Source organism: Alexandromys fortis, unplaced genomic scaffold (assembly GCF_014885135.2).
Source record: "Alexandromys fortis isolate MF-2015 unplaced genomic scaffold, M_Fortis_MF-2015_v1.1 scaffold_56, whole genome shotgun sequence".
NCBI classification, from domain to species: Eukaryota; Metazoa; Chordata; class Mammalia; order Rodentia; family Cricetidae; genus Alexandromys; species Alexandromys fortis.
In genome coordinates this window covers 1369124-1390265 of record NW_026067935.1, presented here as the reverse complement: position 1 = coordinate 1390265, position 21142 = coordinate 1369124, and the positions used below count along the sequence as shown (strand labels likewise).

The 21142-nt window shown below is 45.6% G+C and overlaps 1 protein-coding gene across 10 annotated transcripts in view; it reads left to right on the top strand.

Annotated features, from left to right (window-relative positions):
* Sfswap (splicing factor SWAP) overlaps window positions 1-21142 on the top strand; it is a 75857-nt gene that overhangs the window by 48759 nt on the left and 5956 nt on the right. For 4 of the 10 annotated variants that reach the window (XM_050146287.1, XM_050146285.1, XM_050146295.1 and 1 more), the window contains 5 exons: window positions 4482-4715; window positions 5825-6015; window positions 10671-10936; window positions 15746-15898; window positions 16915-17040. In XM_050146287.1, coding sequence (XP_050002244.1) covers window positions 4482-4715; window positions 5825-6015; window positions 10671-10936; window positions 15746-15898; window positions 16915-17040 — 970 coding nt within the window. The remainder of the gene's footprint in view (window positions 1-4481; window positions 4716-5824; window positions 6016-10670; window positions 10937-15745; window positions 15899-16914; window positions 17041-21142) is intronic. The other 6 variants (XM_050146288.1, XM_050146286.1, XM_050146292.1 and 3 more) reach the window with 4 other exon arrangements.

The window sequence follows — 21142 nt, the reverse complement described above, 5'->3', positions numbered from 1 at the left end:
GGGGCGAAAATAAAATAAGATACTATTGCAAAAAAGACAATAGCATTACTTGTTTATGTTGGTAAACAAAAAAAAAAATGAACATTGAACTCAAACTAGGAAGTGAGCTGGGATGCAGTACAACATGGCCTGGGCATGTTCAGTCCTTGGCGGGGGTCGGGAAGGGGACGGACAGGATGGTGGAGACGCAGAGAGCAGGATGTAGGATGGAAGCCCAGCTGCGCACAGGCCTAGAACCCAGTGCTGAAGAAGCTGAGGCAGGATTTTCAATACAAGCTTTCTGACAGTGAGAACATCTCAAAATCTATAAAATGCTTATAAGGAAAGCAGAAACAAAGGAATAAAAATTAAGAAATTACTGAGAAAGTAATTTTTAAAGACCAGTAAAATATGTTGCATGTGCTCAAGAGAATAATGCAGATATGAACACAAAGTTGTAAATCTTTTTCAAAATCTACATGGATAGCATGTATATAACCTTAAATGGAAATAAACTGAAATCACTGAAAAATACCATTTCAAAGAAACATAGATTGCCAAGAGTATTTCAAGAAAAGAAGAGAAAGAAAGGAAAACTGACAGATTTTTAGTCTGGCAGATTTTTAAAATATTGGTTGGTGCACAGCCTCTAGAACCAGGCAATAGGCCAAAACAAATTAAAGGTTGGCTTAATTTACCCTGGAGAACTAGATCGTCTCTGTCAGTAGAGCTTCTCTGGGGCTTATGGGAGACAGAATTAAGAAGCTCTCAGAGCTCAGCAATCTATAGACCTCAGCACTTAGAAGCATGATGTTAAAATATTAAATGGAATCCAACTGTACTAAAGCGGTGACAGGAATAAGCAGTGGCCTCTCCTCCATCACCTGTCTGCAAGCAGACTTCTGGGGTCTTGTCTCACTAGGGCCCAAGAAAGTGTTGGTCTTCTGAAACTTCAGTAGTGTAATGATAACTGAGGCTGCACGGGCAGGCTCCTCTTTGACTCCTCCTTCAACATGTGTGTATCTGGGATCAAACTTAGGTTTCAAACCTAGCAGCAAGCTCCCTGCCTACTGAGCCATCTTGTAAGCCCCCTTAACTTTTAAAGAGTTATAAGACTCAGGTGTCTAACAGCAGTGATTCCGGAAGTTCAGTTTCTAAATGTAGTCAGTGTGGGTAGTGCATGCCCATGATCTCAGCACTGGAGGTGAAGGAAGCAGGAAGATCTGGAGCTCAAGGCTTTGTGAGACTACATGAGACCTGGTAGAGAGAGGAAGGATGAAAAGCCGGGGGAAGGAAAGGAATTGTTTTATATATATAAATATATATACATATATATACATATCTATAAATATATATGTATGTATTACCTGCATATGTATAATATATTATATATGCATTATTACCTGCATATGTATATATTATGATCCTTAGAATCAGAGAGTTAAAGCCAGAAATCAGGCTTACAGATCTAGGAAACAGAGCCAGAGTAAAGTTAAAAGGCAAATGACAGTAAGTTGGACAATAAAGGGTTAAAGTCCTTACTCTAGAAAGAGCTTTTCTGGGTCAGAAAATGGACTGAGGGCATTCTTCAGATGAGGAAGACACATGACTAGTGTGCTGGGGTTGGAGAGCAGAGGACCTGGGTTGACTTCCCACATAATACTGGGAGTCTTCTCCTAGTACCCATAACCACCCATAACTCCAGTCCTAGGGAATCCAGGTATGCGCATGATGCACATACATATATGCAGGCAAAACATTCATGCACACAAATGAATCTAAAATAATTAAAATTCTAAAAATAGATTTTTAAAAATAAAATTGTATCAGGGATGAGGAGATAGCTCTGTGGGTAAAGTGCTTACTATGCAAGGATGAGGACCTGAGGTCCCATCCCTAGCACCTACTAAAAAGCCAGGGATGGCTGTAACCCTAGTGTGTGGTTTGAGGAGGCCCAGAAACAGGACTCCCTGAGCTCACTGGCCAGCCAGGCTAGGCTAGCCATTGATAAATACCAGTTTCAGTGAAAGATTTTGTCTCAAAAAACAAAGTGGAGAACATCAACCTCTGTTCCCCCTCATACAGATGTGTTCATCTGCACACATTTGGGCACATGAATGCACCACAAGAACAACATATAATTAGTAATAATAGTAATACCACTCATCTAGGCGGTGTCAGGTACCTGCAACATAGCTAAGAGCTCATCTCGGAATATACACATATATATGTGTACACACACATGCAGTTATTACCCAGAAGTAAGAGAAGAAGCTGTGAGGCCATGGGTGCTGGACCCATCCTTAAGGGTCAGATGTGTCGAAAGGAGCAGATCCTACAGGCAGCAGGCAAGGACCATCTGTCTCAGCTTGAGCACAGTGCAGAAGGACATAGCTGGATCATACAAGGTATGGGCCACCTGGAGAAAGAGCTTAGGATCAGTGGTAATGCAAGATGTGGTGTGCAAATTGTGTAACCGGAATATTCCAGAATTCTCAGGGCCTTTGTCTGGGCTGACTTACCTAGAGAAGCTTCCTGGCCTTGGCCTCTTGGTTCTCATCAGTGCCATGGGGTACGGGCCCTGATAATCTAATCAGTCGTCAACAGTGAGGCAGGACACTGAGATGCACAGGTTAAGTGGCTCTGTAATTAGGTTCCTTGTGTGGGGGTAAGGGTGCTTTGGCTCTGTGTCTAACTGAATACTCTGCAGACTGTGTTGCAAAGTGCTCACATACTTCCGTTGTCATGATCTGCTTGTCCTTTTCTGCAAACAGTACAAGTGTTTTTAAATCATCTTGTATTTTTTGTCTAACTTCATAAGTGAGTCCATTAACATTTATGAATTTCTCTTTTAAAAATGTCTTTGACCTCTGCTTATTAAAGAGACCATATTACCACAGGCAGTAAAGGATTTGTTTTTGTTAACTTAGCTTTCTTTCTTTTTGTTTTGTTTTGTTTTCTTTTTCTAGACAAGGTTTCTCTGTGTAGCCTGGGCTGTCTTGGAACTTGCTCTGTAGACCAGGCTAGCCTCAAACTCATAGAGATCTCCCTGCCTCTGCCTTTTGAGTGCTGGGATTAAAGGTGTGCGTCACCACCACCTGGCAAACTTAAGTTTTCTTAAGGAACCTTAAGACATGTGCAAAAACAGCACATTGGAACAGTAGCCCGCATCGCCTCACCAAGTACTCCACCTTCAGCAGTCGGCCCTTGGACTGCGGTTGTTCTGTGTCTCTCTGTCCCTGTCTTCCATTCCACTCAGAATCTGCTGCCACAGATCCTCATATGCATTAGCATAGACATCTTGGTTATACTATGAAAGATGAGGACTTTGGTTAATATTGGATCAGCATTACAGTACCACAGCAGCTCAAAGTGTGCTCCGCTTCTTACCAGGAGTCACATGGAAGTCTGCTTTCCTGGCTCTTGCATTTTAAATGGGGCGTATGGCACAGGTATAAATTCTCTTCAGCCCAGCGCATGGCCAAGTGTCCTGCCTTGAGAAGCTTGGGGGACAGGGTGAGGGAGAGGTGCAGGGGAACTGCAGTAAGTGTCCAACAGTCTGCCTCACTCAGAGGCAGCTGTTCTCAGTGCACTGCAGATGCCCTTCAGTGTAGCTTCTTGATGCCCATCATGGATGAAGGCTGTAGTGTGTGACTTCATCTGTGCCTGCTAGGAGCCGCTCACTCAGTATAGTAAGTGACAGAGAGTCAGTGTTGACAGATATCCTTTAAGGCTTTTGCATTTCCCTCAAGTGTTTAGGGGTATCACCTAAATTTTTGTTACACATTGAAATACTTGTGATAGGTGTAGATCGCAGTCTGACAGGATGCTCGCCATGTTCACTAAATAAAAGAATGAATTCTGTGTTTTGGTTCAGATTTTGCTTGAAGGACAGGCTTTCTTTTTCTTTTAATGTAACGTGGTTTTCTAGACACTGTTTCTTAGTGGAGCCATGTCACATGCTCAGTCATACCAGTTCAGCTACATACAAGATTGTTTTAAAAAAAAATTTTTTTTAAAGAAAAATGGCAGGCTAGCAAGATGGTTCAGTGGGTAAAGGCTTATGCCACCAATTCTGCCAGCCTGAGTTTAATGCCCACAACCCATGTGGTAGGAGAGGACTGATTCCCAGTTGCCCTCTAACCTTGACCTGCACACATGGCACACTCTCAAGCACACACATTACAAAAAGGAAAATGACAAAATTGGTTATTCAGACTAAAGGTGACCGTTTCATATTCAGCAGGTGTGTCTGCTATGACACCACCACTATGCTGTCCTTGTTAAGCATGGTTCAGACACACACCCCAGTCTGATGCCTTCCTTGCCTTAAGTATTTAAACAAGACTCCCTTGACACTGCAGCAGCCCCACCTGTAGACCACACACAACACGGGTGGGGGGGGGGGTGCTTTCACTACAGGTGCTATCGCCTGTCCGCCATCTCTCTTGTAAGTGCTTGCTGGTGCCTAAAACTGTGTCACACTTGTCACCTTTTCCCAGCAGCTTCATTTGCTCCAATAAGCTTTGCCATCAAGGCCAAAGAAAATGACCTACTTCCTCTGGAAAAAAACCGAGTCAAGTTGGACGATGATAGTGAAGAAGATGAAGAAAGCAGGGAATGCCAGGAAAGCACAAACAGCGTGGCCAACCCCAGCCCAGCCGCAGCCCCACCCTGTGTGGTCGTGGAGGAGAAGAAGCCCCAGCTCACCCAGGAGGAGCTAGAAGCAAAGCAAGGTTTGTTGATAGCTTTTAAAGTTCTTGAAAGAAAAAAGACAAACATAAGATTTATGTTGCAAAGCCAGAAATTCTAAGACTACAAAACCAAAGCCTGGAGCCATGCAGGAGCGCTCTGAAAGTCCTGCATGCAGTGCTGTGTGGCACTGTGCACTCCTTAGCTTGATGCAGTGCCCTTGGCAATCTGTACTCAGAGCAGCTTAATGCGCTAAGTGGGCAGCTCTAATGGAGACGCACTTTGTACTTGGACGACAGCCCCAGGGTGAGGCACCAGGCCTGGACTCCCAGCTTCCGTTAATGCACCAAACTGGGAGAGGCACTTTTGTAGGAATGTCTCTCGGCAAAGCCATCAGCCCTTGAAGATGATGCCTGTCAGAGTTGATGTTTCTGGATCATCTTCAGGGGTCAGAGCATGACCAATAGCATGTGAGGGACATGGAATGGGACTGGAACTGTGGTAAAATGCTTAGCATTTTGGGGACATCTGCACCTCCAAAATAAGTCGTATTCCATAGTGAAGGAGTTACTCAATAAATGCATTTGTGCTTTTACCTGTACTAACTGGTTTTCTTGGATTGCAGTGTCTGGGTATGCATGAATAGACCATACAGCACTGATTAAAGGATGCTCTTGGAGCCAATGTCTTCCAGAGGAGAGCATTTCATGAGCCCATAGTTGCTGTCCCTCAGTTCACTTACAGTCACACTTGTGTGTTTGTTTGCACTCTGTGCGTGACCTCAGCAGTTTGTCATGCCCTCTGAACTAAGACACTTCCCACAAGGCATAATTAAGTACAGTGATCATCCAGACACTTGCAGTGTTGGGGGCTCCTGTGCATGAGAGCCATTCTGCAGTTCCCAGAATCCAGCCCCAGCTTCTACCATCATGGAACCCCTTCAGCCTCGCTGCCTTTGGAGTAAAGTACATCCCTTTAAGCATAAAAATAATAAACATAATAAGTTTATTTTCTCACACTGTGGTCTGTCCCAGGTGTCTGTCTGCTCTGAGGTTGCTGTTGAAATGGCAGTGCTGTATGGCCAGAAGGTGCCTGTGAGAATGAGAAGTAAAACACTGCTTATCGTAAACTCTGCCTTCCTTGTTTTCTGTAGCAAAACAAAAGCTGGAGGACCGCCTTGCTGCTGCTGCACGGGAAAAGCTGGCCCAGGCATCCAAGGAATCAAAGGAGAAGCAGCTCCAGGCTGAACGTAAAAGGAAAGCAGCTTTGTTTTTACAAACCTTAAAAAATCCTCTTCCAGAAACAGAAGTTGGAAAACTTGAGGAGAGTGCATTCAGTGTAGAGGTATGTAGAAGTCCTGAGAGCGCTCTTGGGTTTGTAGATGAGAGCTGCCTCTGCCCTGCTCTGCCTATGGAACCCCAACCTTGAGTCAGATGGCAGCAGCATAGAGGCACGGGCTTTGCTGAGAGCCTTGAGTCTGTGAAAAGAGATGCCGTGACAGTTACCTGTAAACACACCAAAGGCAGGCTGCAGTCTTAGAACACAGCCATAGATCCTGATCAGGAAGCTCAGCTCTTGACTACTGTTGCAGGGGCTCCAGCTACATGTGGTCAGACAGATATGGCTAGGTCGGTCCTCAGTGATCGCAGCCACATTGTTGAGCTTACACTAGGGCAGAGATCACTTGTATCTGCATTATGTTGTAATTATGGGAAAAAAAAAGCAAACTGCAGCCACTCTTGTCTTCTCTTGGGTGTGCAGCTCAGTGGAAGAGCACTAATGTGTGGGAGGCCCTGAGCTCATCCTCAACACCAAGAGGTCTTAGAGAGCCCAGGCTCCTTCCTAAGTGGTGGCCTTGAACAAGATCATCACATGGTACTTTGGTGTGAAGCAATGCCAGAAACTCTGAGTAAATGCTGTTGGCGGCAGCAGTGTGTCATTCAGTGAAAATTCTGGTCATGCCTATCTAGACCTGGTCAAGGAACCCTGGGCCATATGTGTAGCAGGTAAGTGCCCTACCCTGAGCTGCATCCCCAACCTGGGTCTTCTCTTCTAGATTCTTGATAGGTATCTTTTAAGACTTTTCTTTGGGGGGGGGGGTAAAAATACTTCATGGGTATCTAGGAATTCATGGCGGAGTTCAAGAAGCTTTTAGAAATGTAAGTTTTCCAAGTAAGAAAACTAGCAGTGCATCAAATGTCTCGAGGCTTGAAGGGTGACACAGCTGGAGTGCAGACCCAGCGGCAGTCTTGTGACTCAGTGCTTCTGAAGAGCAGTTCAAAGTGGTCATTTCAGAATCTTTCTTGGGAGGCTGGAGAGATGGGTCAGCAGTTAAGAGCAATGATTGTTCTTCCAGAGTTTAATTCCCAGCACCTACATGGTGGCTCACAGTCATCCATAGCTCCAGTTGTCAGAGCTCTGACGCCCTCTTCTAGCCCCCACAGACACACACAGTGCATATGAACAAACAAAACACCTATACACAGAAAATAAATCTTGAAAAAAAATTTTAATGTTGCCTGGGCATTGTGGCTCACACCAGTAATCGTAATTGGGAGACTGAGGGAGGATGATGGCCACTTTTCTTCTTCTTTTTCTTATCCTAAACTTTGATTTGGGGGTGGGAGTGCTTAAAAGTAAGTACATACAGCTTTATAGGGCCTGATTTTGGTTCTTAGCACCCATCGCAGGCAACTCCTGCTCTAGAGGATCTGATGTCCTCTTCTGGACTCTGTAAGCAGCTACACTTGCATGCCATACCCACATACAGATACAAACATACGTATATGATTTAAAAATTAAAATATTTAGGAAAAATATAACAATCTCTTAGGCATGCCCCTAGAATCCCCGTACTTGGAAGACAGCCTGGACCACATAGCAAGACTTTGTCTCCAGGTGTCTTCAAATATCTATTATGCTTGGTCTTGGTTAGGGTTCTATTGCTGTGAAGAGACAACTACGACCTTGGCACCTCTTAGAAAGGAAAATATTTAATTGAGTCTGACTTATAGTTCAGATGTTTAGTTTCTTATCATGGTGGTAGGAAACATAGCAGTGTGCAGGCAGACACAGTGCTGGAGAGTTAGCTGAGAGTTCTACATCCAGATCAGCAGGCAACAGGAAGAAAGAGTGCCACTGGGTCTGGCTTGGGCTTCTGGAACCCCAAAGCCCATCCCCAGTGACACACTCCCAATAGTGTCACTCCCTGTGAGCCTTTGTGGGCCATTTTCATTCAGACTTCCACACTTGGTTTTCCCTCATAATTCAGACCAAGCCCTTTGCACTGGGTTGCTATTGTTGGAAAGGGAAAGGGGGCTGGACCACATATCAGTTCTCTTGCCTCAGCCACCACTCCTGGCTCCTTCGCCCTTTTAACTTGTATTGACACTTGTAAGTGCCTTTGGAGTCTGTAGTGTGTCTGTGGTTAGAGACTGTTTTCCACCTCCTAGATGTCGAGACTCGCTTCTGTGTCCACCTCACATGTTCTCAGTGGTCCTGTCCTCATGCCGACCTCTGCCCTGTCTTTGCCAGAATGAGCTTTTCAGGGAGGTGGCAGAACATAGCAACCCCATTTTCCAGAGTCCCACAAAGGTGGACTGTCTTCTGGTTCCTCACACAAGGTCGGTTCCTACAGAAAGTAGGAAGAGTTTACCCAGCTGAAGGCAGCCATGGTACACTGTGGCCCCAGCTGAGGGCATTCATCTGGCACTGTGGCATCTGTGTGAGGGAAGGAGCGCAAGAACATGAACCCTGCAGTTATGGAAGGAGATGGGCAGGCATGCATGAAGCTTGCTTGAATCTCTTATTTCATTCTGATTTGTACAATGAACAAAGAGACTCATTAAGACATCTGTAAGCTGGAATGCAGAGGGTCTTAGGTTTTGTCTTTGATAGATGTTAGCATACCCGATAATCCTAGCACTTGGGGGTAAGGCAGTTCAGAAGTTCTGGATCATCCTTAGTTATGGCAGGTTCAAAGTCAACCTGCACTAGATGAGACTTTATCTCAAAGTGGGGTGAAAGCCAGACAGGACAGCATGGGCAGGCTCAGCAGGTAGACACGGTTGCTGCCAAGCCTAATAAAGCATGAGTTCATCCCTGGGACCCACATAGTGAAAAGAGAAAACAGGCTCAGTAGCTGTCCTCTGACCTCCACACTCAAAACAGATAATATATAAATATATTGTATAGCATTAATTTTTATTTTTATATTATTTTTAAAAATTATGTATGTCATAACATTTCATAATTAATATATAGATACATTTTCTATATCATTGATAACTATATATATTTAAGTCTATATTAATTTTTAAGAAATAATTAAGGCCACTGGGTGATGGTGGTACACACACACCTTTGATTCCAACACTCAGTCAGAGGCAGATGAATCTATGAGTTCAAGGTCAGCCTGGTCTACAGGGTGAGTTCCAGGACAGCCAGGGCTACATAGAGAAACCCTGTCTCCAAAATAGCAAAAAATAAAAAATATGTAAAGCCATATCTGCAGATAGATAAAAACAAGCCATGGTTGCAAGATTGCCTCTGTGTTCTGATGTGGGTTGTTTGCTGACCCAGCCCCTGTCTTCTCTCAGGATGACTCCATTCTTGTCTGCCAACATTAACCCTGTCTATAATCCATGGATGTTTGGCTCTGGAATGGTCTCCCTGATTGTGTGTGCACACAAAGATTATCTCAGCAGAACTGCTTCAACAGAAAGGGAACATGAGGAGCAGATGGTGATAAGTGTCTGACTGCTTTGAAACTGAAGAACTTATAATAAATTAACAGTTAATAATGAGAGTCAAACCCAAAATGTTATCACTATCAAGAAACTTCATGGATAGGCTGTCGTTGACTTTGCTGAGTAACTTAATGTGTTCTTTGTCCATAAATATTGGCACGTTCACCCAGTTAACCACCTAGATGTAGATAAGAGTTCTTGCAGGCTCTTTATATGAGATAAGGTCACATCCTCGGGATGGGCAGGTACCCAGAGGGTAGCATTCCACCATGCACATGTACATACATGGTCCTTTTCTGCATGCTAGTCTGCCCAGTGCCATTGGCCATTAGATGGCTTTACATATCAAGGTATGATTTAAGTGATGCCTTTAAATGTACTCATTGACATAGAAAACTAGTACTGGATGTATATGGTAGAACTCACAGAAATTGCCTTTAATCTCAGCACTCAGGCAGCACTTTCTATGAGTTCCAGGCCAGCCAGGAATACATAGGTGAGACCCTATCTAAAAGAAGAGATTAATGGTATACTAAAATTTTAAGCAGTCTATACACTAGCTAAGAATATTACATCAGTGATGATAAGCCTGTGAGCTAGTGGCCTAAGCAGAAGGGAGTTCAAGGAAAAACTGAGAGTTCTCCCTCCTGTCTGACAACTGCAGGTAGCCATCTGGCCTCAGCTCAACCTACTGGACAGAGCTCTTCATTGTGAGCTGGTAGTTCTATAAGAATCGTGTGCAGAGATGCTAATCAGCTTCCAGAATGGGCCCGATGGCAGAGCCCCCATACCCACAGTTGCAGGTTTACAAATGCATGTGCACACCACCTCTGTCCCCATCCCATTCCAGGGCTCCCAGACATCAGGGGCAGTATGAGAGGCTGCTCACACAGAGCATCTCCCTTGAGTTTTCCCATAAGCCTTACTGCTAAATCCTCTAGGCACAAAATGAGAAATCTTCCATGTGTAGCAATCGATGACTAGTTAAACCATATTTTTCCTGAAAGGCCAGAGGTTTGTCTTTTATGACAGGATCTCACTATATACCAGGCTAGTCTAGAATTAAATTTTGTAGCCCAAGCTGGCCTCAAACTCAAGGCAGTTTTCCTACTTCCACCCTCTACATGTCTCAGTCACAGGTGTAATCCATACACCCAGCAGGGGAATTTTTATAAATAACAGCCCCTGAGCTATCTACATTTTAAGTGTTGTATTTCCTGTTGACATCCACACATTCGCTTATGTTTCCAGGAAACCGGTGTCATGCCCTGTCCTCTGCTGGTTGGAGGTAGAACTCTGCCCATGTTAGAAGTGAAGCCTCCAGAAAGGCCTTCAAGCAGATGTAGAGACCCACCAAGAGAAGAAGAAAGAGAAAAGAAGAAGAAGAAGCACAAAAAACGGTCTCGAACGAGGTCCCGCTCCCCCAAGTACCACTCGTCTTCCAAGCCCAGGTCTAGATCCCACTCAAAAGCCAAGCACTCCCTGCCCAGTGCCTACCGGACAGTGCGGCGGTCGAGGTGGGTGTGCAGGCGCTCATACCCTCCTGCTCCTGGTCTGCCCTGCATGCTGAGCCTCCTCCTGGCACCCTGTAGAGCCAGCAGAAGGTTTAAAGTGAGCACAGGGTACACTAGGCTGATGAACACACTGGGGAGGGGGGGGGGGTGTATGTTTAAAATAAGCATAGTTTTCACTAGGCTGGTGAATGCACTAGGGTGTGTGTGTGTGTGTGTGTGTGTGTGTGTGTGTGTGTATGGCATCCTGCAAATCTAAACGAAATCTTTCAAATATTATTTAGGCTTTTCAGAGCTCATCAGCCACTACAGGTTAAATGATTTATTTATGCTTCTTATCTCTGCATAGCTTATTTATACTTCACTCTTCACTCTGGAAGTGGAAGCAAGAGGATCTCCAGTTTAAGGCAGTCTAAGCTACACTAGGGTACTAGCTCAGTCAGTACAAGTTGTTGTACAACATGAGGACTTGGGTGAAAAAGCCAGGCCTGATAGTGTGTGCTTCCAGTTCTAGCATGGGAGGTGGATACCAGCTGGGGCTCTTCTAGCCAGCTTAGCCTAATCAGCAAAGTCCAGGCCAGTGAGAGACTGTCCCAAAGTCAGGTGAATGAGCTGGATATGTGGACAAAAGCCCTACTTCCAGCTCTCAGGAGGCAGAGGCAGGTGGATCTCTGAGTTCAAGGCCAACCTGATCTATATAGCAAGTTCTAGGCTAACTAGGGCTAACGAGACTAGTTTCAAAAAACTCACAGTGAATGGCTACTGAGGAAGAACACCGAGTATTGCCCTCTGACCTACACACATACACACACACACACACACACACACACAAAATGAGTTGCTGGGTGGTGGTGCACGCCTACAGAGGCAGGCAGATCTCTGTGAATTCCAGGACAGCCTGGTTTACAGAGTGAATTCCATGACAGTCAGGGCTCCGCAGAGAATCCTGTCTTGAAAAACAAGCAAACAAACAAAAAACTTATCCTGTCCCTCCCATCAAGATTTTTGAAGAACGAAGTTGTGAGTGGGCATGGTCACACTTGCCTGTTATCCCAGCGCTCTGAAGATGGAGGCAGAAGGATCAAGGCATTCAAGGTTATCTTTGTATAGCAAATTTGAGAACATGAGACTGCCTTATAGAGAGTGGGGGGATTGTTTGCTTTACAGAACATAAAGGGAGTGACACGTGTTGAGCTGTAGAAATTCATAGGCTGGCAATGCTGGAGTTATTTTGTGTGAATGAACTTTCCTGTGCTGATTGCTTCTGAGTGTGAAGTGTTACAGCAGCCCTTCCCACTCAGTGTTCAGATGTTCTACAGAGTGTATGCAAGTGAGTGTAGATGAGGCAGCTGTGTGGATCTGTTTCTTCACCTCAGCCTGCTGCCTCCAAATGTTCTACCAAAAAGCTCTCTTGATAAGGAGCCAGGTGTTAAAGAAGCAGTTTAGCATTTCTGGCAACAGAATTAGTAAACTTGAACTTTATAGGTCCCAGAGCATACCTCTTAAAAGGTTTGAAAGGTTTAAAAATGAGGTTCAGCAGTCACTAGTGTGTGTGACTGTCTTCACTGAGTGTGTTTGTCTACATGGTGAGCCTTTTGGTTCTGGTTCTTGGAAGTTCAGCACTTTGTACCATTACCAGAAAGCTTGTCATTTAGTTGCGGTCATGCTTTAGATTTTTATTTTTTTTTTTAAGCTCCTAGAATTTGTGTTACAGATCCAAACAACACAGGCTGTACCTATCCTTCAGTCTCATCCTGGTTAGTCAGTTCACCCTGATTTCCTCTGCTCCAGGGCTCAGACCAGGGGAAAAACAGTTTCCTCATGACTCCCAGGCTTTGAGCCAGTAGAGAGGGTTGCCTAGGCCCTTCCTCACCTCAGGCACCCACGTTAATCTCAGTGTGTGGTAGGGCAGATTGCCTTGTGCTTTGGCTGCCCAGCTTGTCCCCAGGTAGTGGTGCTACTGGCCTGGAGTGTTCACCTAACACCTGCCTTGTAAGTTCCTGACTACAGTTAACTGTAGTCCTTAACTATAATGGACTAGCTTATTTTATATATTATCTTACCTTTAAAAATGTTTTTAAGTTTGCAATAGACTTAGGTTTGTATATTTTATACAAGTGCATTATTTATAACACTTTATATCTTCAGTGCCTACAGGTCCAGGAGCAAAATCCTGCTCCTTAGTGTAACTGTCAGTTAAAAGACAAACGAAGCTGAAATGTTTCTGACCATTATTTCTTCTCTGATGGTAGGCCTTCACTTTTATCTTAATTTGACCTTCAATGAAAATGTTTTACAGCTGGTCATTCTCAAAGCTCCCCAAACTTCCACCTCAGGGGCTGAGATGGGATCAGAAAGATCCTTTTGAATAATTTGTTTAAACAACTCACATAATTTACAGCATTTGATGTTTGGCTTTACAGTTTAGATAAAATATCAAGACATGTACAGCCTTTCTGCAGATTAAGAGTGTTGGTAATGTGACCCACCTTCTAACTACTGTCTGTACGCAAAACACCCCTAGAGCTTGGAACATGGACCCTAGAAGCTGCTGTCCTCGGCTGCACACGGACCTCACTCTCTCTCTTGCTCCTCATGCTCTCTGGGTTAGGGTTGTATTTTCCCAAGCTGAAAGCAAAGCTGCCTAATCCAGGCCCTGCCCACACTGTCGTTCCCAGGATCAAAGCTGTTTGAAAGCCATGGTTATGGCAGGTGCAGTAGCCATGCCTATGATCCCAGCACTCAGACCAAGGCAGGAGAAGAGAGGATGTCCAGGGCCAGCCTGGTCTTCATACTAAGACAATATCTTGAAGACAAAAAGACATCAAATAAAACGTTGCAATTGTGACTGAAATGGGATGGCAAGTTCATGCTATGTGCTATTGACATTCTAACCACAGTGCAGAAAGTGCTGATAATACCGTCATTATTTGTCTTTAACTATCTTTTCAGGTAGAGTAACCCGTTGCCATGGTAACATCTACAATGGGACATACTAGACTTACTTTTCAGGCCTGGCACAGCCTAAATGGTCATTTTTAAATGATGACTGCTAGCTCAAAGTAAGATGCTGCAGTCGTTGGCGTTCTCCCGTGATAGCATACTGTAACTGAAGTGTGTTCTCTATATTAAGAGGTTCTGGTCTGATGTAAAATGCAGGACAGTGTGATGTTCATTTACTGTGTGATAGGCGCAAACTGCTTTCTTCATATGTCCAAACTGTAGGTGACTTTGGATCTGCAAAGACAGGTTCTTAGCAAAATTCTTTAGTCTCCTAGTGACGCCCAGTACCTCCGAAAGCTTAGTGGCTGTGAGGGATTTGAGTCAGCCTTGACCAGAGCCTAAGACTTGTCCAGCTCTCAGCTGTGCTGTGTCCAGCATTCTGTCTTCCTAAGGTGAAGCAGCAGGCACACGGCTAAGTCACAGTAATGATATGGGTGTTACTGCACTAATGTCCACCAGTACACGTCAAGTTGCTTATCTGTTGACCTTCCATAGTCAGATCCCCTCAGTGTTCAGCTAAGGCTTGTGGGCAGCCCAGCAGTGTGGAGAACTGTGTGATAAAGACATTTCTCCATAAATCCCTTCGAGCACGGAAAGAGTGCAGGCTAAGGGGATTTTGTTTGGTTGGTTGGTTTTTGCTAGTTTTATTTAGCATTCATTAAGAAAACTGGGCATGGTGACACATACCTTTAGTCCCCAGCACGTGGGAGGTAGAGGCTGCTGGGTCTCAGGGCCAACCTGGTCTACAGAGCTAGTTCCTGGACAGCCTGTCTCAAAAAAAAAAAAGTAAGAAAGACCTTGTGCAGGTTAAATTGAGGTCATATTTTAGTGTAAAATTAGTGAGTCTTTACTATCCCATTCCCAGCGATAAACAATGTAACAAACAGACCAGGAAAGCACATTTAATTCTGGAAACCTGTTTGTTAAAGGAAGGAGGGTGGTTGGGACCTCCCGTGTGGTGCCATCCCTGTGGGTGTAGGACAGTAGTATTATGTTGAGGTGACCTGTGGCCAAGCCAGGTAAGGCTCAGGTGCCTGCACTTCACAATGCCATGCCTGTGAATGGGGTGAACAGAAGGTGACTTCACCCTATCCAGTTAACCTTCACACCAGTAGCCAATTTCCACTAGGTTAGACCCGGACCCTGGCTGCCGAGTAGCCTGTTGTTGCCCACAGCTGTGAGAAGCTCAGGAGCAGGGAGGAGCAGACACTGGCATTCAGACAATAGTTTGAAGTTTTATCATTAAGTCTCCTGCCTCCAGAGCAAAGCATTGTGGTCGTTCAAGAAGGGATATCTTTGTTGCACTCACTATGCCTGGAAGTTTTTACATGAGGCTGGTTTGTCTTCTTTAAGAAGGCCTATGGTGACGCTGAACTACTGATTGACTTTAAGCCGGATTTCCCGGCTCTTGCACTGTTCTGGCATCAACATTAAGAGCCTGGTTAACAAAATTAAAAGCAGTAAGACCTACTTAATTAAAGTGAAACCTAAAGAATTACCGGCTGTTATTTGCTGCCCTGTTCTGAGCAGGGCTTCCTTCCCAGAAGGTTGGAACTCTACTGGGAACAGCCATGTGCTCTGAGGAATTCATAATGCTAATGGCCACTGCAAAACGGTATTGTACTTCAATATTCTGAATCTGCAGGCATTCAAAACTAACTTATTTTTCCTAACTGTTGAGTTTATTGTAGAATTCTTTGCTAAGCATCCATAGGTGCTAAGCTTTGAGTGAGCGGAGCTTTCTCACGGCTCTGGTAGCACCCAGCCCGGCACATTTCATTCTGAATGTCAAGTATGTGCCTCCGACCGCAGGCCCTCAGCCTCCCCAGGGATCTTGAGTGTGGAGCCTTGTCCCAGCAGCTCGGCAGTGGCGGCAGCACAGCAGGAGAGTTATCAGGCAGCCTCGGCCTCGAGCAGCTTTGACTCCTGGAGCTCTTTTGAGGGGAAACCTGGTAAACCGTCAAGGTGTCTGACTGCCCCCACCTCTGTAGTCTGTGTAGCCTAGGGAAGGTCTGGGGAGGCACACCACCTAGGCCAGCCCTGCTGGAGAGGCCCCACATGGGGGCCAGGGTGTGACCAGAACTTGATTCCTGAACAACTTGTGTGTTGTTTCTGTTGGGAGGGAGGAATTCGTTGTTCTTAGAATGAGTTAATGAAGAACTTTCTCAAATGATGGAATCAAACTGCTCTCTTTATATTGTTTTTGAGTGGGTTGTCATGGAAACAGAACAAAGAGAGGCTTTTGGGTTTGGTAGGGTTTTCCCCCCTAAATTTTTGCTTATTGGAGATTTTCCTGAAATAGCAAATGGACAAAGAACTAAAATAAAAATCCCAAGCCTTCATTGAGGAACCTGTATTAAGGACCTCTACACCCACAAAGGATGAGAGGGGTCTGAGGGTCTCTCTTGCCATATGTGGAGTAAATCTGAGCATGAATCAAACAAAGAATAAGTATTAATAGTTGGTTTTGTGTCCATGAAACATCCCATAAACTTAATCAGTCTGTCATGAGGGCATCATGTTCTGAGAGGTGCAGGGTTTGGGCTTCATGCCAGTGGGCCTGCAGCGTGGTCCTGTTACCTCCTGCCGCATAGCCTGAGATGAGTGACAGGAGGGATGGCAAGGTGCAGCCTGCAGTCCTTGGCTTCTCAACCTTTAGTTTCTCCCTTCTGCCAGAATGTCAGCGCCTTTCCCTGCCCAAGGGTAGGAACAGCTTGAGTGAACTGAAAGCTTCAGGCCGTGAGTGAGCACAGGGCAGGAGCAGGGAGGAGCAAGTGCAGCCTCCTGGAGACCTGCGCTGTGCTGTAGCAAGGCAGGGGTGGGGAGAGGTTCTGTGCCTCCCAGCTGGTGTCAGTAGGGCAGGGCCTGCCTGAGCAGCCTGCGACTCAGACAGGGGCCTCTCTGGCCTCATGGTAGGGAGGTGCATACCACACTGACCAGGCCTCAGACAAGAGCTAAAGTTCACCTTGTTCTCTATCTAGGTCACGCTCTCGGTCCCCAAGAAGGAGAGCACACTCTCCTGAGAGACGACGGGAAGACAGGAGTGTCCCTACTGCCTACCGGATGAGTGGTAGCCCTGGAGCCAGCAGGAAACGAACCCGTTCCAGGTAGGCTATCATGTCTCACAGGGGGAAAAAAAATGTATGTCTGAAGACTTGATGTCACCTGTGTAAGGCAGTTGCAAGTAACTTAAGTGGTAATGTCTCCTGGGAACCCAGGCTCACCTAGCAGTGGTTACTGTCTCTTGGGGCAGTGTGTTTAGAGTAGAAATCCCAGCTACTAGGTTTGAGCCTGGCCCCTGATGGCCCATTTAACCCTATAAGCCACAGTTTCCTAGCACTTTGACCTTGTGAGAGCCCCAGGCTACCCTGGCCTCCCCTATCACACTGGGGCCCTAGTGCTTTCTCTGGCTCATCTCTAACTAGGGGAAAACCTGTCTACACTCCATGGTGCCTGCTTCCGTTCCTGTTAATCACCTTTCCGTCTCTATAGTCCAGTGCATGAAATAATAGCTTACAAAGAGTGAAGGTTTGCTTTGATTAGTCCTGTTCCTTTGGGCCTGTGCTGGGGCAGTAAATTGTGGTACGTGCCCATGTTAGGGCCAAACCCTTTGATGTCCCTCTTGATGGTCCCAGTCTATCCCTGAAGCACCACTCTGGGAACCAAATATTTTGTGTATAGGCATCTGGGAGACATTGAAAATCTAGACTATGGCTGCAGCAGGGCAACCCTGGAGCAACAGCTAGGGTCTCCTGGTGGATTTCTTTAGTTCCCAAGTGAACAGGAGTCATCAGACCACTCTCTGTCATGGGACAAAACAGCCAGAAAAGCTAGAATATTTAGAGGACAGACCATGGGTTTCAGGTGAACAGGACACATCTGGAACCCCAGCTATTGCCCAAAATGCTAATCCTAGGACAGGAGCAGTGGTCATAGAATTCCCCCCTCTGGAGGTAGCCTAAGGTGGAGCAGTACAAAACGGCCTGTTAGCTGGTCACAGGATGGCTGTTGATTGGAAAAAAGAGATCACTTTCTTTAACCTGAAAAGCCAGCAGACAAGCTGGGAGGCTGATGGGTGTTGGCAAAGGTTTCCAATACAAGTTCACATTTATAAATTACATTCCAGCCTTCATAATCCTACCAGCTATTGCAGTACATAGAATTCATTCCTTAAGCAAGTGGTTTAACATTTGAAGTTCATCATCACCTTTGGTATATGTAAAGGGCATGGTCTAAAATTAATTCTTACAGCAAAAGATCTCTCTCAACAGAAGAATTCTTGCTTTGCCCTCAAATTAACCTTTGCATTCAGAGAGACATGATGGGAGAAGGTAGTGGAAGGGCCAATGTCCACAGTGTGGGGCGTCTAGCCCTGTCTTAGGCATCAGGATTTGTGGGGCCTCTGGCATTTCTGCTGGAACACTGTCATCCCGAAAAGACAGGGTGAGGCCTCTCAGCTGAGCACTGCTCCAGGAGCAGCACTGAAGAGTGTGCAGCTGCCAGCCACTGTGTCCTCCGCCCAGACCTGGAGCTGCTCCGCTTCCATCCAGCCCTTCAGCCCTAAGTCAGACACTCCCTCCACCCTTCCCTCTCAGTCTGTGGGTGGCCTGTGGCTGATTCACTGATACCCTGATACATCACCCAGAAGGAGGGGCATGCTACTGCTCTGATAGAGCACAGTCTAAAGCAGATTCTTGCAGAATGCTTACCACCTGCTAAACTAACTAGAGTGGGTTTTCGTTGGTTTGTTTTGTTTTTTGAAACAGGGTTTCTCTTTGTAGCCCTGGGCTGTCCTAGAACTCACTCTGGTTGTAGACTAGGCTGGCCTCAAACTCACAGAGATCCACTTGCCTCTGCCTCCTGAGTGCTGTGATTAAAGTGTACACCACCACCGCCCAGCCCACTAACTGGGGGTTTTAACGTGGTACTGAGAGCACCCACACACATTTGGTCAGCAGCTCACTTAGCTGCATGTCCTCTCCTGCTTCCCTCTGTCTCTGTCCACTGCTCTTCCCACATGTATTAAAGAGTCCAGCAGTGCTGCAGAAGACCCACAGGCAGGATCATGGTACTCGTCCATGGAAGGAACACCTAGTACTCTGAAGAATGCATCCTTAGTGATGCTACACCTAGTCCTTCATCTAAAGTTGCCTCTGTCTCTGTACAAGCAGATCACCTTCTAGGGGTCCCTGGGCACGCATGTGAACTCTGTTCCCAGTTTTCTGCCAAGTCAGTTGGTGATGCCAAGAATGGCTTCTTTCTGGTCCTGTCTCTTCCTCAGTCATTAGCTAGCCCCTCTCTTGTTTAGCACTGCTCTGGACATTGTTGACTGTACATTTCCCATTCCCTTATTCTGTTTGATTGTGACAGACTCCAAAAGCCTCCAAGCCAGTTGTCACATTGTTCTGACTCTGGTCATGGTGCTCTTCAAACACTAGCCAGCTTCTCTGTGCACATGTCCAGGCTGTGTTGCCTTTCCTGCTGCAGCTCTGGGTCTGTCCTTTCTCTGTTACTCTGCTTCCTTTCCTGCTGCAGCTCTGGGTCTGTCCTTTCTCTGTTACTCTGCTTCCTTTCCTGCTGCAGCTCTGGGTCTGTCCTTTCTCTGTTACTCAACTTCCTTTCCATTTCGTTTTTATTTTTTATTTTATTATTTGTGGGTATGAGGGTTTTCTTGCATGTATGTCTGTGCATAATAACGTGTACTTGGTGCCTGTGGAGGCCACAAGAAAAATGGAGTTGCAGATAGTTGTGAGCTGCCATATGGGTGCTAGGAACAGAACCCAGGTTCCCTGGAAGAGCAGTCAGTGCTCTTAACCACTGACCCATCTCTCCAGCATAACCTGCTTCCTTTTAGTGAAAGTTTGGAAATCAGGATCTAAGTCTACTGCCCATTTTTAGAGTGAAATCTGGTAGACAAGGCATGGCAGTGCACAGTAGTCAGGAGGTAGAGAAAGAAGGATCAAGAGTTCAAGGTCATCCTCTTCATATTTTCACGAGACCCTGTTTCAAAAATAACACACCAAAATTGGCAAAACATAAAAGCAAGCAGCAGCAGCATCCACACACAGCATGTGAGTACATGGTGAATTGTGTTTCAGAGAGTGCACTCGATGGCACTGTAGTCAACAGGATGTCCTGGTTACTTCACTGCAGTAAGGAAGGAATCGGTGGGAATGGCTTCCTGCCATTGAGTTCCCTGTGCAGAACACTGCATGTGGCACAGCACCGGAAGTTAGTGACTGAACGGCCCTTGCTGATTGTGTAGTGTTACTCGTTCAAGGTGAGATATATGTTATAGTCCCTCAACAACCGGGGAAAACATAGCTGAAAAAATATAGGGTGGGGCTGGCAAGATGTCTCAGTGCGTAAAGGTGCCCGACGTCTCTAAAAACCACATGGTGAGAAACAGCTGACTCCCACAATTGTCCTCTGACCTCCACATGTAAGCCTTGGCACACACACAAACAAGTGTCTGCATGCACACACAAAATAAGTAAATATAATCTATTTTTAAAGCGGAGAAGAATCCAGGGCTCACTGGTAGACACCTCTAATCCCAGCACTCAGGAGGCAGAGGCAGCCAGGCCTCCATATTTCCAGGACAGCCAGAGCTACACAATGAGACCCCGTCTCAAGAAACAAAAACAAAACATGATTATTTTAAGTAAATGAATAAAAGCTGAGATATAAAACATTTAAAACTCTTCATTCAAAAAATAAAAGCAGAAGCTCAGAAAGGAAAAGAAGACAAATGAGGCCATGAGAAGGTGGCTAGTTAAAAATGCTTTGTGAAAAATCTTTCTAGATGCAAGCATGTCAGACAGATCTTAGACATGTTTATAAAGTGGGCTTTTAGGGCTTGGGTGTTTGGGCAGTGCTAGAGGTGAACCCAGGTCCTCTCGTGTGGCTAAGCAAAGCACTCTACAATGGAGCTGTATCCTCCACCCTATTTAAACACTTAGGGCCAGGGCTGCAGTTCACTTGGACTCAAGACTCTGGGTTCAGTCCCTAGCTTTTGGACATGAACTGGGCATGCCTAGTGGCAGTGGGGGTGGCAGGATCAGAGGGCCATCTCTTCTACATGACCAGTTTGAGCTCGCCTGGATCTTGTGGAACTTGTCCTTTTAAAAAAAAAAAAAAGCTTTAAAAATAAATATACTAACAGATGAGATTTTAAAAGGCAAGGAAGATCCACTTTCCCATTCTCAT